At 40.8% G+C, this 16,818-nt stretch overlaps 1 protein-coding gene across 4 annotated transcripts in view; it reads right to left on the bottom strand.

The window, feature by feature from the left end:
* LOC106608977 (myocardin-related transcription factor A) overlaps positions 1–16,818 on the bottom strand; it is a 72,420-nt gene that overhangs the window by 38,754 nt on the left and 16,848 nt on the right. Inside the window, exon 1 of one of the 4 annotated variants that reach the window (XM_014207300.2) lies at positions 12,945–13,274. The exons of the other annotated variants lie outside the window; for them this stretch is intronic. Coding sequence (XP_014062775.2) covers positions 12,945–12,960 — 16 coding nt within the window. The 5' untranslated portion in view covers positions 12,961–13,274. Of the gene's footprint in view, positions 1–12,944; positions 13,275–16,818 lie in introns of those variants that run through there. 4 annotated transcript variants of the gene reach the window in all.

Genomic DNA, 16,818 nt, shown 5'->3' with positions numbered 1-16,818 from the left:
CACATGGAATCATGTAGTAACCAAAAAAGTGTTAAAAAAAATCTAAATACTTTCAAATAGTCACCCTTTGCCTTCACAGCTTCGCACACTCTTGGCATTCTCTCAACCAGCTTCACCTGGAAAGCTTTTCCAACTGTCTTGAAGGAGTTCCCACATATGCTGAGCACTTGTTGGCTGCAATTTCTTTCACTCTGCGGTCCAACTCATCCCAAACCATCTCAATTGGGTTGAGGTCGGGTGATTGTGGAGGCCAGGTCATCTGATGCAGCACTCCATCACTCTCATTCTTGGTCAAATAGCCCTTACACCGCCTGGAAGTGTGTTCGGTCATTGCCCTGCTGAAAAACAAATGAGAGTTGGGACTAAGTGTAAACCATATGGGATGGTGTATCGCTGCAGAATGCTGTGATAGACATGCTGGTTAAGTGTGCCTTGAAATCTAAATAAATCCCTGACATTGTCACCAGCAAAGCACCCCCACACCTCCTCCATGCTTCACGGTGGGAACTACACATGCAGAGATTTGTTCACCTACTGTGTGTCCCACAAAGACACAGCAGTTGTAACCAAAAATCTCACATTTGGACTCATCAGACCAAAGGACAGATTTCCACCGGTCTAATGTCCATTGCTCGTGTTTCTTGACCAAAGCAAGTCTCTTCTTCTTATTGGTGTCCTTAGAAGTGGTTTCATTGCAGCAATTCGACCATGAAGGCCTGATTCACGCAGTCTCCTCTGAACAGTTGATGTTGAAATGTGTGTTATTTGAACTCAGTAAAGCATTTATTTGTGCTGCAATCTGAGGTGCAGTTAACTCTAATGAACATATCCTCTGCAGCAGAGGTAACTCTGGGTCTTCCTTTCCTGTGGTGGTCCTCATGAGAGCCAGTTTCATCATAGCGCTTGATGGTTTTTGCTACTGCCCTTGAAGAAACTTTCAAAATGTTAGATTTTTTTCTCTCGGATTGACTGACCTTGATGTCATAAAGTAATGGACTGTTCTTGCTATAATATGGACTTGGTCTTTAACCAAATAGGGCTATCTTCTGTATACCACCCCTACCTTGTCACAACACAACTGATTGGCTCAAATGCATTAAGAAGGGAAGAAATTCCACAAATTAACAAGGCACACCTGTTAATTGATATGCATTCTTGGTGACTGCCTCGTGAAGCTGGTTGAGAGAATGCCAAGTGTGCAAAGCTGTCATCAAGGCAAAGGGTGCTACTTTTCACAATCTCAAACATTAAATATATTTTGATTTGTTTAACACTTTTTTGGTTACTACATGATTCCATGTGTTATTTCATAGTTTTGATGTCTTCACTATTATTCTACAATGTAAAAAATAGTAAAAATAACGAAAAACCCTGGAATGAGAAGGTGTGTCCAAACGTTTGACTGGTACTGTACATCTGTCCGCTGTATAGATACAATTGAAGTCGGAAGTTTACATACACTTATGTTGGAGTCATTAAAACTTGTTTTTCAACCACTCCACAAATTTCTTGCCAACAAACTATAGTTTTGGCAAGTCGGTTAGGACATCTACTTTGTGCATGACACAAGTAATTTTTCCAACAATTATTTACAGACAGATTATTTCACTTATAATTCACTGTATCACAATTCTAGTGGGTCAGAAGTTTACATACACTAAGTTGACTGTGCCTTTAAACAGCTTGGAAAATTCCAGAAAATGATGTCATGTCTTTAGAAGCTTCTGATAGGCTAATTTACATTATTTGAGTCAATTGAAGGTATAACTGTAAGTATTTCTAGGCCTACCTTCAAACTCAGTACCTCTTTGCTTGACGGCATGGGAAAATGAAAAGAAATCAGCTAAAAACTCAGAAAATAAATTGTAGACCTCCACAAGTCTGGTTCATCCGTGAAGTACAGGGGTGGCAGCATCATGTTGTGGGGGTGCTTTGCTGCAGGAGGGACTGGTGCACTTCACAAAATTGATGGCATCATGAGGAAGGGAAAATTATGTGGATATATTGAAGCAACATCTCAAGACATCAGTCAGGAAGTTAAAGCTTGGTCGCAAATGGGTCTTCCAAATGGACAATGACCCCAAGCATACTTCCAAAGTTGTGGCAAAATAGCTTAAGGACAACAAACTCAAGGTATTGGAGTGGCCATCACAAAGCCCTGACTTCAATCCTATAGAAAATTTGTGGCCAGAACTGAAAAAGTGTGTGCGAGCAAGGAGGCCTACAAACCTGACTCAGTTACACCAGCTCTGTCAGGAGGAATGGGCCAAAATTCACCCAACTTTTTGTGGGAAGCTTGTGGAAGGCTACCCGAAACGTTTGACCCAAGTTAAACAATTTAAAGGCAATGCTACCAAATACTAATTGAGTGTATGTAAACTTCTGACCCACTGGGAATGTGATGAAAGAAATAAAAGCTGAAATAAATCATTCTCTACTATTATTCTGACATTTCACATTCTCAAAATAAAGTGGTGATCCTAACTGACCTAAGACAGGGCATTTTTACTAGGATTAAATGTCAGGAATTGTGAAAAACTGAGTATAAATGTCTTTGGCTAAGGTGTATGTAAACTTCCGACTTCAACTGTAGCAGCGGTTGCCAAGAGCAACAGGCTGTGGTTGGCTGATATAGCAGCTACTATAGCTTAAGGGGACAACCTATCCCAGGAGACTGCTTAGTTGTGCTCAGAATTTGTATTACTCCAGGACTTTATTGGATAACAAATCAAAGCTGTATCTAATGAAGCACGGTGATATGCAACAGTAAAAAGCCTTTTTGTGTGTATGAGTGTGAGTGTGAGAGAATCGTCGTGGGTACCAGAAATCCCCACGATGACAAAGGCTATTTTAGGCTTAGGGGATAGGTTTAGGGTTACAATTAAGGTCATAATTAGGGTTAGGTTTAGGATTAAGGGTTAAAGTAAGGGTTAACCCCATGTACATATACAGTGCCTTCAGAAAGTATTCACACCCTTTGACTTTTTCCACATTGTGTTGCGTTTCGGCCTGGATTTAAAATAGTTTTTAATTGAGATTGTGCCACTGGCTTATACACAATACAACAATGTCAAAGTGGAATGTTTTCTTAAATGTCTACAAATTAATTAAAAATGTAAAGCTGAAATGTCTTGAGTCAAGAAGTATTCAACCCTTCATTATGGGACGCATAAATAAGTTCAGGAGTACAAATGTGCTTAACAAGTCACATAACCTAAATGACAGAGTGAAAAGAAGGAAGCCTGTACAGTATAAATATATTCCAAAACATGCATCCTGTTCGCAACAAGGCATAAAGTAAAACTGCAAAAAATATGCCAAAGAAATGAACTTGTTTTTTAAATTATTGAATATCAGAAACATACAATATACTTGCAGTGAAGCCGGTCAAAAACTACATCATACCAGTCATCCAACAGACTCCCATTCAGAGAGACACACAGAAGCATCCAGGGTCAATGCCCTGCTCAAGGTCACGTTGATAGATCTGCCACTAGGCCAAAAAACGTGAACCTGAACCCTCCAAGATCCCCCCACAGTTCCCCAATAGCTGCCCCTCAACCATCTGAGACCCCTCCCACAGTCCCCCCCAAAAATAAAAACACAATTAATTTCATTCCCCACCCACAAGAACCCCCCAATACACCAACACCCAAGAGAATGAACTAAAGAGAAAAAAGACAGAAAAAAAACAGCAAACAATGCAAAATTAAAAAAACACAAAACAAAGGACATCAAAGACAACTAAAATCATAACAGCAATGCCAACTGAATATGTTTGTGTGCATGTCTGGCACTATTACATGTATGTGTGTGTTCTTGTTTATTTGAATGAGAGTGTGTGTCTATGCATGTGTACAAACTCCTGCACGGTATCAGCCTCAGGCCAACCAGCATAAGTTGTAAACACACTGCCCCCGAGTGTCATTCAAACGTACTTTTTATTTTGAAATGTTTTGTACTTTTATCTTTGACCATCATTCTATCTACCGCACAGCAACTCCACTCCCACTTGTCTCCAATTCCACATCCCAACCCTCAGCTTCTCTCAGCCTGTCCAATCACTCTCTGCTGGCCACCCTCTTCGAGTTTCTATGCAACACCTATCTTTCAACTATGCTGTGATGTTTAACATACAATTTAAATATTTCTAATCGAATAGAATCCACAGATTGAAGTTAAAGATAAATACTTTTACTAAGAGTATTAGTATATCAGTAATTGACTGACCTGGTCTCTCCAGATCACCTAACAGTACTATGTCTAGGGTCAATTTTAGATCAATGCTATGCATTTTCAGACATTCCTGAACCTGAGACAGGCTACCTGAGGGCAATACCAAAATAAATGGTCTATTGATTCTGTATCCTCACAACAAAAACTGCAGAGCGTCGATGATTTTATGCCCCAAATATTTAACATTTTGCTGGTGGCAAGAATTCTATGTAATAATTTTAGCTGAAAAGCACGAAGTCTTGAATCTTGCGTTGTTTTATACACTGCTCAAAAAAATAAAGGGAACACTAAAATAACACATCCTAGATCTGAATGGATGAAATAATCTTATTAAAAACTTTTTTCTTTACATAGTTGAATGTGCTGACAACACAATCACACAAAAATAATCAATGGAAATCCAATTTATCAACCCATGGAGGTCTGGATTTGGAGTCACACTCAAATTTAAAGTGGAAACCACACTACAGGCTGATCCAACTTTGATGTAATGTCCTTAAAACAAGTCAAAATGAGGCTCAGTAGTGTGTGTGGCCTCCACGTGGCTGTATGACCTCCCTACAACGCCTGGGCATACTCCTGATGAGGTGGCGGATGGTCTCCTGAGGGATCTCCTCCCAGACCTGGACTAAAGCATCCGCCAACTCCTGGACAGTCTGTGGTGCAACGTGGCGTTGGTGGATGGAGCGAGACATGATGTCCCAGATGTGCTCAATTGGATTCAGGTCTGGGGAACGGGCGGGCCAGTCCATAGCATCAATGCCTTCCTCTTGCAGGAACTGCTGACACACTCCAGCCACATGAGGTCTAGCATTGTCTTGCATTAGGAGGAACCCAGGGCCAACCGCACCAGCATATGGTCTCACAAGGGGTCTGAGGATCTCATCTCGGTACCTAATGGCAGTCAGGCTACCTCTGGCGAGCACATGGAGGGCTGTGCGGCCCCCCAAAGAAATGCCACCCCACACCATGACTGACCCCACCGCCAAACCGGTCATGCTGGAGGATGTTGCAGGCAGCAGAACGTTCTCCACGGCGTCTCCAGACTCTGTCACGTCTGTCACATGTGCTCAGTGTGAACCTGCTTTCATCTGTGAAGAGCACAGGGCGCCAGTGGCGAATTTGCCAATCTTGGTGTTCTCTGGCAAATGCCAAACGTCCTGCACGGTGTTGGGCTGTAAGCACAACCCCCACCTGTGGACGTCGGGCCCTCATACCACCCTCATGGAGTCTGTTTCTGACCGTTTGAGCAGACACATGCACATTTGTGGCCTGCTGGAGGTCATTTTGCAGGGCTCTGGCAGTGCTCCTCCTGCTCCTCCTTGCACAAAGGCGGAGGTAGCGGTCCTGCTGCTGGGTTGTTGCCCTCCTACGGCCTCCTCCACATCTCCTGGTAGCGCCTCCATGCTCTGGACACTACGCTGACAGACACAGCAAACCTTCTTGCCACAGCTCGCATTGATGTGCCATCCTGGATGAGCTGCACTACCTGAGCCACTTGTGTGGTAGACTCCGTCTCATGCTACCACTAGAGTGAAAGCACCGCCAGCATTCAAAAGTGACCAAAACATCAGCCAGGAAGCATAGGAACTGAGAAGTGCTCTGTGGTCACCACCTGCAGAACCACTCCTTTATTGGGGGTGTCTTGCTAATTGCCTATAATTTCCACCTGTTGTCTATTCTATTTGCACAACAGCATGTGAAATTTGTCAATCAGTGTTGCTTCCTAAGTGGACAGTTTGATTTCACAGAAGTGAAATTGACTTGGAGTTACATTGTGTTGTTTAAGTGTTCAACTCGTACACCTTGTACCATGGAATCAAAAATCTCTTCCCAACTATTTTGCAATCTGAATGGCACAGTTGTCAACATCCTGGTCCTCAAATGAAACTGGAATACTTTCCTATTTATGCTATTTTTATTCCTTCGCCAGTTTTGATCCGTTATATTGGGCAGACAGACCAGTTCCCTACCTCCTCCTGCTGCCACCTGCCTCCTCCATTTTGGGGTAATGCTTTAATCAATTGGTTATACTTTTGGATTGAGCAGACCTTCCCATACAATTGGATAACTCCATGAAGGACATTACTCTACCATTCCAATTTACAATATCATTTAAGAACAAAATACTCTTTTCAAACATCTTTCCCATAAATCCAGGTATTTTATCAACCAGCACATTTGAGTTCAACCATAATATTTGTTATCTTTTCAGGGGGATGAAATTGAAATTGTAGCCAGCTCTGCAATGCTTGTTTGAAAAAGAGAGATACTTTGAAAAAGGTATCATTTTCAATTAATCGAAAATTAAACATGGAAATCTGCACAAAGGCAAAAAGGTCATTTTTAAACAATGAATGAGCTATTCTTAGTAATCTACGTGAGAACCATTTAGGGTTCAAGTAAAACTTTTGAACAAGTGAAGCTTTTAGAGAGAGGTTTAGTGCTTTTATATTTAATAATCTCAACCCACCCAATTCATATTCATTATATAGAAAGGCACGCTTTATTTTGTCTGATTTAGCATCCCAGATAAAGCGAAATATTTTTTGCTCATATGATTTGAAAAACGAATCATCAGGAGTAGGCAGCACCATAAGTAAGTGAGTAAACTGAAATATGACTAAGGAGTTAATCAGGGCAATTTGTCCATAAATAGACACGTATTTACCTCTCCATGGTTGCAGGATCTTGTCTATTGTTACAAATCTATTGAAATTAATTGTGGAGAGCTTATTTATATCTTCTGTGATATGAATACCAAGTATGTCTACTTCACCATCAGCCCATTTCATAGGTTAACTGCAGGGTAACGTAAAAGTTGTATTTTTTTTAAATCCAATATGTAATATTGTACACAGGTTTTAGTCCAGAAAAATGATCTAGATCTTCCATGAGACATTACAGGGATCTAGCTTGCGGACTTAATATAAAACCAGAGTCATCGGCATACATGGACAGCTTTGTTTTTAAGCCTTGTATTTCTAATCCTCTAATGTTGTTATTGGATCAGATTTTAATAGCTAGCATTTCAATGGCCATAACGAATAGATATGGTGACAGCGGACACCCTTGTTTAACTCTTGACAATTCAAAACTCTGAGAAGTAGCCGTTATTTACTATTTTACACCTGGGGTTGCTATACATTATTTTAAACACATTTTATAAGATAATTACCAAAATTGAAAAAAATCCAGGCTGATCAGGATGAACAATACCTGGTAAAACCCCTTTAATTCTGAGTGCTATGCATTTCGCATCACAACATTGGGGGCCTCCAGTAAGGGGCCTTCAGTTTTTTATACAGACTGTGTCTTTATATTTGCCATCTGGGTCTTGTTATAATAATAGAGAAAACAGACCTTCCTGCTGAGAACCTGACAGACTACCATTTTTATAGGAGTAGTTAAAACAAATCTAACAATGGAGCTTTTAGTATATCAAAAAAGACTTGATATACCGCTACCGGTATGCTATCAAGCCCTGGGGTTTTTCCAGAATTAAAAGGAATTAATAGCCTCAAAAAGGTATTTCTCTATAATTTGGCCATCGCACTTATCTTTCTGTACATTTGTTAATTTTCCATTTTTTTTATATTATTTGGAAATAATTCCTTACCGTAATCTTCATTCAGTGGGAGAGGATGAGATGGAAAAGAGAACATCTGCCTAAAATAATTAGCCTCCTTTTAAAAAATATCATTTGGAGAATCATAGAGGACTCTGTCTTCAGTAACGAGTTTCTGCAAATAATTTTTGTTAGCATTCCTGTATTGGAGATTCAGGAAGAATTTTGTGCATTTTTCTACATATTCCATCCAGTTTGCTTTATTTTTGTAATTGATTATATTAGATCGTTCTTGAATAAGTTCCTCAAGTTCTTTTTGTTTTTCCTCTAACTTGTTTTGTATCTCTGTAGTATCATTTTTATTGCCATCTACCTGTACTATTAGCTCATGGATTTCCCTTCTTAGTCTTGTCTCTTTAGCCAGATTTTTATTTTTATTGATGAATATTGAATTGAATGACCTCTGAAAGTACATTTAAAAAGGTATCCGAAACCATAAGGGGATTTGCTGAACCTATATTATACTGGATTTTCTTTTTTAATGATTTTGTCTTATTTAAAAATAAGTTGTCCTCCAGTAAACTTTGATTACATTTCCAATATCTCCATCCACATGGAAAATCTATAAGAGTTATGTGAATGCCAATTGGATGATGATCCGATCACATTCTGTCTCCTATTAAAACTTTTTGAACCTTTGATGCAAGCGAGAAAGAGACAAGAAAGTAGTCAAGACGACTAGCTTGATTAAGTCTCCTCCGTGTATATCTCACAAGGTCAGGGTTTTTTTAGCCTCCAAATATCCACTATTTCTAATGTGTCCATAATATTTGTGATTTCCCTAAGGCGCGGTGATGATAGTTTGTCGAGTGATTACCTTTACGGTCCATTGAGGTACGTAACACTGTATTATAGTCTCCTACCATAATGATTCGATTTTTGTTGCCTGTAAGTTCAATAAATTGGTATAAATGTTTTTGAAGAAGTATGGATCATCCTGATTTGGACCATATAGATTAATGAGCCAAATCTCTTTTTTGTCCACTTTCATTTTCAAAAAGATCCACCTTCCTTGCGAATCATTCCTGACTATATGCACATTCAAATCAACATTTTTGTTAATTAATATCACACCTTTTGAGATCATTTGTCCATGAGAGAAAATGTCACCACCCCATTCCTTTTTCCATGCAACTTCATCTAAGGATGTAGAGTGAGTTTCCTGTAAAGAGTATATGTTATATTCCTTTTCTTTCAGCCATGTAAAGACTGATATTTTTTTATAATCTACTAAACCGTTACAATTATAACTGGCTATACTTATTTCACCAATTCCAATAACTAGATACTATTCAGTATAAATTGACCATAATTAGTGCTTGTAAAGTTACTGCCATCAGAGGTATTATGACAGTCAAAATATGAGCTTTCAAATGTCTGATATTTAGAATTCAAGAAATAGGTTCTAGCAGTATTTGCTTTATTCCCTTGCCTGTTTGCCTGTGAGCCAATGCCACAGATGTTAGAAAATTGAGACAAGATATGTGTGTAGTAAATCTGATTAGGTTGATATGTTTGACTTTGGCTGTGATTTAGTGAGAGTGTGTACGATGTCTGTTTTAGAGTAAGTCTATAACGTGTGATGTCCAAATAAATAACAACTCCGCCAATTTGCATGGTTGAGTGTCTGTGTGTAACATGTAGTGTGTATAGCCTTAATATTCATGATGATAACTGTAATCCATATCGTATCACCGTCATAGTTGCATCATAATTACCTTTAACATCATTGAAAAACACATCCCAGCATTTCAATAGCAATTGATGTTTCACATGATCAAGAATTACATTGCATTACTCTAGAGACTGCTTCACTACAGTACAAATGTATTCCGTACAATATGTTATTATTCCCCAATGCCTATATTCTGATATCTTCCCCTTGCTTGTTGTAAACATATATAAGGTTGTTGACAAATACATAAAAAATATAAAGAATAAACACATTAAATTATAAAACAGTTCGACAACAGAGACAGGGAGAGAAGAGAAAAGAGAAAGAGTGAGAGAAGAGAGCGAGATCAGGTGTGTGTGTGTGTGTAAGTCCGTATGTGTAAGCGAGCATGTAATTGAGTACGTGCGTGTTCATATCCACTTCATAGTGTTCGGATATTTTTACAGTTCCCATACTTTCTTTTTTTCGTAACCTGAAGTCCCTGTAGAATATAGTACAGTCATAGTGTTATGGAGCTGTCTCAGAATAGATGTCCATCTATAAAGAGCTTGTCTACAATGAGAAAGGCACGCTTACCCTTCTCCCTTTCTTGCCTTTGTACCGGATACAGTCTCTTACGACGTTCGTTTCTCTCCCTTGGAAATTGGTAATTGAGACCGAATTTGGTCCCTTTTAGCTCCCTTCCCCTGCTTTGATCAGCTCCTTTTGTTGGTAGTGTTCAAATTTTGCGATGATCGGTCAGGGACCCTTGCTCTTGTCCCTCCAAGTCTGTGTACTCGGTGGAAAGCCACCTTGTTTAGTCTCTATAGGAAGTTTCAAGGCGGATTGCATGAATTCTCTGATCGCGCCCTCTGGATTATTGGATGCGTCCTTAGGAATTTCAGAAGAAAAAAAAGATTTTCACGCATGCTACGCCTTTGTATGTCTAGTAGCGACTCCTTCATCACCCTGTTTTCCCTGAGTAGACAATCCATGTTGGAATCGTGGATTTTTACCTTGGCTGTGAGTGCCTTGTTTTCTCCTTGGAGCGTGAGAATTTCACTCTGGCTAAACTCCAAACTCCCCCTCAGCCCTGCTACCTCCTCACACAATTTTTCCAGTGTTGCATGGATTCCAGCCAGAGCACTAGCCTCTACTTCAACGGTAAGTAAATCACCTGCCAGCTTGCACTCGCGGAATCCACGCAAAAAAAATAAATGGAACACAAGCTTGCAGTCCCAGCCGTAAAGGTTAACCGCATCGTGGGATCCTTAGCAACAAAACTTTAGTTCTGATTAAAATCGATTTAATTAAAATGTTTTAATATAAACAACAAACAGAGTGTAGACAGTACAATGTTCTGTTGCACACTGATGACATATCTGATGACGTATATCCGTGTGCCAAGATTGTAGCGTTGTACCCCCCCAAAGAAATTAACTTTATGTCCTGAATAAAAAGCATTATGTTTGGGGCAAATCCAACACAACACGGAGTACCACTCTTTATATTTTTTCAAGCATGGTGGTGGCTGCATCATGTTATGGGTATGCTTGTCATTGGCAAGGACTAGGGAGTTTTTTAGGATACAAATAAACGGAATAGCGCTAAGTACAGGCAAAATCCTAAAGGAAAACCTGGTTCAGTCTGCTTTCCGACAGACACTGGGAGACAGATTCACCTTTCAGCAGGACAACAACCTAAAACAAAAGACAAAATCTACACTGGAATTGTTTACTAAGAAGACATTGCATGTTCCCGAGTGGCCTAGTTACAGTTTTGACTTAAATCTGCGGAAAATCTATGGATGACAGAGACAGCGGTGTGTTTCACCTGCATTAGCTAAGCCGAGACCCCTCTAGGACCTCTTCCTCAACCCTCTCCTCTCTTTGTTTCATCCCCTCTTCTCTCCTCTCCTCCTCCTATCCCTGCCAGGGTGCTGGCACTCTTCCCTCCCCATTACATAAACTCAACCACACAGCTCCTCCACAGCCTACCACTGCTGCTAGAAATCTTCACAGCCTCCAGGCTGCCTCCGATCACACCGTACCCACACGGAGAGCAACGAGAAAGGGGGACAGAATGTGGGAGAGGGACATCTCTAGGGTACTTTCCAAGTTTCCATACAACGTGTGTTTTTGTGTACATTTATGTAATTATGTAGCCTGAAGCCTACAAATGATAACGTCCCTTTTCACATGGATGACATTAATGGAATGTTCTAACCGCAGGCGGGCTATAAGAATTGATATCCCCAAATAAATGTTGTTCCTCTAACCATGAAAAATCCCTAGGCTTGCACTGCACGGGGACAAGACATGTTAAATGGACAGAATATTTTCTGAAAGAACCCGTTGACTATTCCCCCCATTCTCTCCAGGCTCTAGTAGTTTAGACCCCTGAGCCACACCTTTAGTCATGCGTTAACATACCCCACCTTGCTCTGTTGCCAGGTGTGAGACAGACAGACAGGACAAGACTGATGACCTGCCAGACTGGCCAGACAGTCCCAGTCAATCACACCCTAAACAACCCTGGAGCTAGCATACTTAACATGACAAACCCTGAGCTGGGCTGGGCTGGGCTCCACAATACCCAGGAGCCAGCCAGTCAGACAACCTCTCTGGGGGTTGCAGGTCTAGCTCATTTGTGCTCTGCAGTCCCAACCCAAATTTCACAACAGTCAGAAAAGCTGGGACATGGATCAGGGTCCCAGATCTATCCTGCAGGAGTGGACAGTCATAGCCAGGCCAGCTGCTTTCAATGAAGTGCTGTCGTCTCAGAGAGAACAGTCAAATCCATCATCCCCACTGACTTGCCCACCCACCCTCCATCCATATGTCCATCCATCCCAGCCCAGCTCACCCCACCCCCCCTCATAGCGGGGAAGCCCCACCAGGGCACCCCAGCTCCGGGTTCCCCTGCCACATCTGGGCTTCTTTTACAGCGTGATCTTTCTACTTTCAAACAGGTAGAATAGTTGTCAGGTTACATTACCACAGAAAACACCAGAGCATACAGGCACACATGCCAGAATTGCATTCATTTATTTATTTAGTCACCGTTCCCACAGAAGCAGAAATACATGTGATGGAAATCTAAATGGAAATACATGTTGTCATTTTATATTCGAGTCAAATGATAGTGTAAAACCAAAATAATGCTGTCTGGCTACGGCAGAGTGATTCAGTATGATTACAGTTATTTTCCTCTGTTCAATTGGCCTACAGAGTGGCTGTGAAACTTTAACAGGAAGCTGTGACAGAGGAATAAATACACAATGGAGGGCCTGGCCATTAACATATAACACTCGGTTAAAGTTAAAACTGCCGCTATGACACGCACACACACACACACACACACATGACAACACCCACAACAAAAAGCTGATATAAACAAATACTCAGCAAAGAGAGAGATCTTTACCTGACTGTATAGCCATGTCCCTCTTCACTAGAAGGATTAAGTACAACCTCCCCTAAATTTTAGCGATCCATACTCCAAAGAGAACATCAGAAAAGAGAGGCTGCCGGCAGAGTCGCGTTTCCAAGAACAAGAAAGTTTGATGCCGCCCTTCTCTGTAGCAGGATTTCTCCACAAGATCCACATACACAGAGTGTTTGTGTGTGTGTGAGTACACCCCACGTCTTCTAAACACTGGCTGCACCCAACCCTAGCCTGCTGTGCCTGTGTGCGAGTGTGTGGACGCCCTGACAGAAAGGGTGTGTGTAGGCCTGTGTGTGAGGCAGTAAGATTTTCTTTCTTATTGCTCCTTGGATTCAATCCAAGTCCAGCCCTGAGTTCTTCACCTCTCTAGGGCGACTCCTACTTTTTTTTCTTTAAAAAGGCAGGCTGCAGGCAGAACGTGACTCAATGCTGTTGTTGCTCAGGCAGAAAACAAGGGAAAACACTGGTGCTTGCTGATCTAATCTTCATCACAGGTCCCCTTTTGGCCTCTCAAGCATTAACACTTCTCCCCTCCAGTCTCTAGCTGTTTTCCTCTCTCCCTCTCTTTCCTTCCCTCTATTCTACAGAGTTATGCAATTCTGCATATTTTGGATGACTCCTTTTCATTCCCCACTCCTCCTCCTAGCCTCCCCCTCTTTCAAACCACCTACGTAACCAAAAGGCATTATTACACCCTGATTCTCCCACTCTCTCCATTAGGGCTGACCCCATTTAGTCGACTGGTAGTCAGGCTATTGGTCGACCGAGATTTCTTTAGACGAGCAGTCACATTTTTACGTTGCACAAGACACCTGTCTGATTCGCGCCTATTAGCACCCATATTTGGATTGAGAACAATTATTATTTATTTTTTTCCACCTTTATTTAACCAGGTAGGCCAGTTGAGAACAAAGTTCTCATTTACATTTTACATTACATTTACGTCATTTAGCAGACGCTCTTATCCAGAGCGACTTACAAATTGGTGCATTCACCTTATGATATCCAGTGGAACAACCACTTTACAATAGTACATCTACATCTTTTTTGGGGGGGGTTTAACCTCTTACATCTAGACGTTCCGCTAGCGGAACACCTGCTCCAATATCCAATGATAGGCGTGGCGCAAATTACAAATTCCTCAAAAATACAAAAACTTCAATTTTTCAAACATATGACTATTTCACAGCATTTTAAAGACAAGACTCTCCTTTATCTAACCACACTGTCCGATTTCAAAAAGGCTTTACAGCGAAAGCAAAACATTAGATTATGTCAGCAGAGTACCAAGCCAGAAATAATCAGACACCCATTTTTCAAGCTAGCATATAATGTCACAAAAACCCAGAAGACAGCTAAATGCAGCACTAACCTTTGATGATCTTCATCAGATGACACACCTAGGACATTATGTTATACAATACATGCATGTTTTGTTCAATCAAGTTCATATTTATATCAAAAAACAGCTTTTTACATTAGCATGTGACGTTCAGAACTAGCATACCCCCGCAAACTTCCGGAGGAATTTGCTAATAATTTACTAAATTACTCACGATAAACGTTCACAAAAAGCATAACAATTATTTTAAGAATTATAGATACAGAACTCCTCTATGCACTCGATATGTCCGATTTTAAAATAGCTTTTTGGTGAAAGCACATTTTGCAATATTCTAAGTACATAGCCCAGCCATCACGGGCTAGCTATTTAGACACCCGGCAAGTTTAGCACTCACCAATATCAGATTTACTATTATAAAAGTTTGATTACCTTTTGTTGTCTTCGTCAGAATGCACTCCCAGGACTGCCACTTCAATAACAAATGTTGGTTTGGTCCAAAATAATCCATCGTTATATCCGAATAGCGGCGTTTTGTTCGTGCGTCCCAGACACTATCCGAAATGGTAAATAAGGGTCGTGCGCATGGCGCAATTCGTGACAAAAAAATTCTAAATATTCCATTACCGTACTTCGAAGCATGTCAACCGCTGTTTAAAATCAATTTTTATGCCATTTTTCTCTGTTCGAAATAGCCAGAAAAAATTATAATATTGTAATCTACAGCAACTGTTTGGCACACTCACGCAACCCTTCTCACGCAACCCTTTCCCTCCTGAGCAACCAGTAAACATTCACCCATTTCGAGTTTCTTTTTCACGTCCTCCACATCCGTTTTGCTGTCACATGTTACTATGTTCGGAGTTTGTACATAACCAATTTATCGATGTGATTGTGATGGGCTATAGGTCAGGCCCTATTGTCACATGTATGCGATGCTTACACGTTTCACATAAAGAGAGCAAGGGTTGAGGGAACAGATTTTTTCAGTCAGAAACAAGTAAGAAACTAAATGTTGCTGCTTCAGCACGGACAGCGCAATAAACACTTGCTGTGCTGTGGTGCCTTTTCGCTGCAGTAGGGAGGAGAGCGAGACAACGTTCGCCAGTCTCACAGGCACTCGCTGTCATGGGTGACCATCGGGCTTTTCCGTCCTTTGTTTGTCTTAATTATTTCATCAAATGGTGTGCTTAAAGCATCAGACAAGCTCAATGCATATGTAGTTGATTTTATTCAAATATATTCTGTCTATATCTGGAAAAATAAGGTTAGACATTTAGACCAATCAAACAATGGACCAGCCCCACTCTGTTACTACACCCGGTTCTCCCCCACTCTGTTACTACACCCGGTTCTCCCCCACTCTGTTACTACACCCGGTTCTCCGTTATTACACCCGGTTCTCCCCCACTCTGTTACTACACCCTGTTCTCCCCTACTCTCCGTTATTACACCCGGTTCTCCCACGCTCTCCACCAAGTTCTAGTACATTAGAAATAGTGATGCATATTTTGGTCCATTTTGCTGCCAACTAACTGACCCTCCTTAACCAGTCAACAAAAGGTTGCATTTTCTCCTAACAGTAAAAGCCGTTAATAAAGTATTTTTCAAATGTGCCAAAATGCAATTCATGGAAAAACACCGTTCTAAACAAAGCCCCTAACACGAGCAGAAAACATTGCTATCACCTTTCTCCTTCAGGGCCATACTATCAGAAAGTGCTGAAGTAAAGCAACATTTGCTCTTTTCTTTCAGTCTTTCCTCCTTTGTTTCTCTGACGTCTAGGCCCACACACACACACACACACACACACAGTGTGCCGAGTGCTGAGCCCACACAAAACCCTTCCTCAGCCCTCCTCTCCTCTATAAAGCAAGGTACTACGTTTTTTATTTCTACTTTATTTAAACGGAGTCACACTGAGATTAAAAATCTATTTTACAAGAGAGCCCTGTATACATTACAATAAAAACTGAATAATAAAACACACATACAGTACCAGTCAAAAGAGTGTGCAAAGCTGTCATCAAGGCAAAGGGTGGCTACTTTGAAGAATCTCTCATATATTTTGATTTGTTTAACACTTTTTTGGTTACTACATGATTCCATATTGTTATTTCATTGTGTTGATGTCTTCACCATTATTCTACAACGTAGATCATAAAATAAAGAAAACCCCTTAAATGAGTAGGTATGTCCAAACTTTTGACTGGTACTATATATGTGTATAGAACAATGTAATTCAGCACACAATAACATTAGCAATTAAATTGGTCCCGTGTGGCTCAGTTGGTAGAGCATGGTGTTTGCAACGCCAGGGTTGTGGGTTCGATTCCCACGGGGGACCAGTACCGGGAAAAAAATGTATGAAATGTATGCATTCACTACTGTAAGTCGTTCTGGATAAGAGCGTCTGCTAAATGACTAAAATGTAAATGTAAAAAAATGTAAATTCAACTACATAGAGGTCCTCAATCAATCATTTAAACTGCCTGAGTGGCACCAGCACAT

This window comes from Salmo salar, chromosome ssa01 (genome assembly GCF_905237065.1).
Source record: "Salmo salar chromosome ssa01, Ssal_v3.1, whole genome shotgun sequence".
Taxonomy (NCBI): Eukaryota; Metazoa; Chordata; class Actinopteri; order Salmoniformes; family Salmonidae; genus Salmo; species Salmo salar.
The sequence above is the reverse complement of the archived record's forward strand: the minus strand, read 5'-3'. Positions and strand labels throughout refer to the sequence as shown.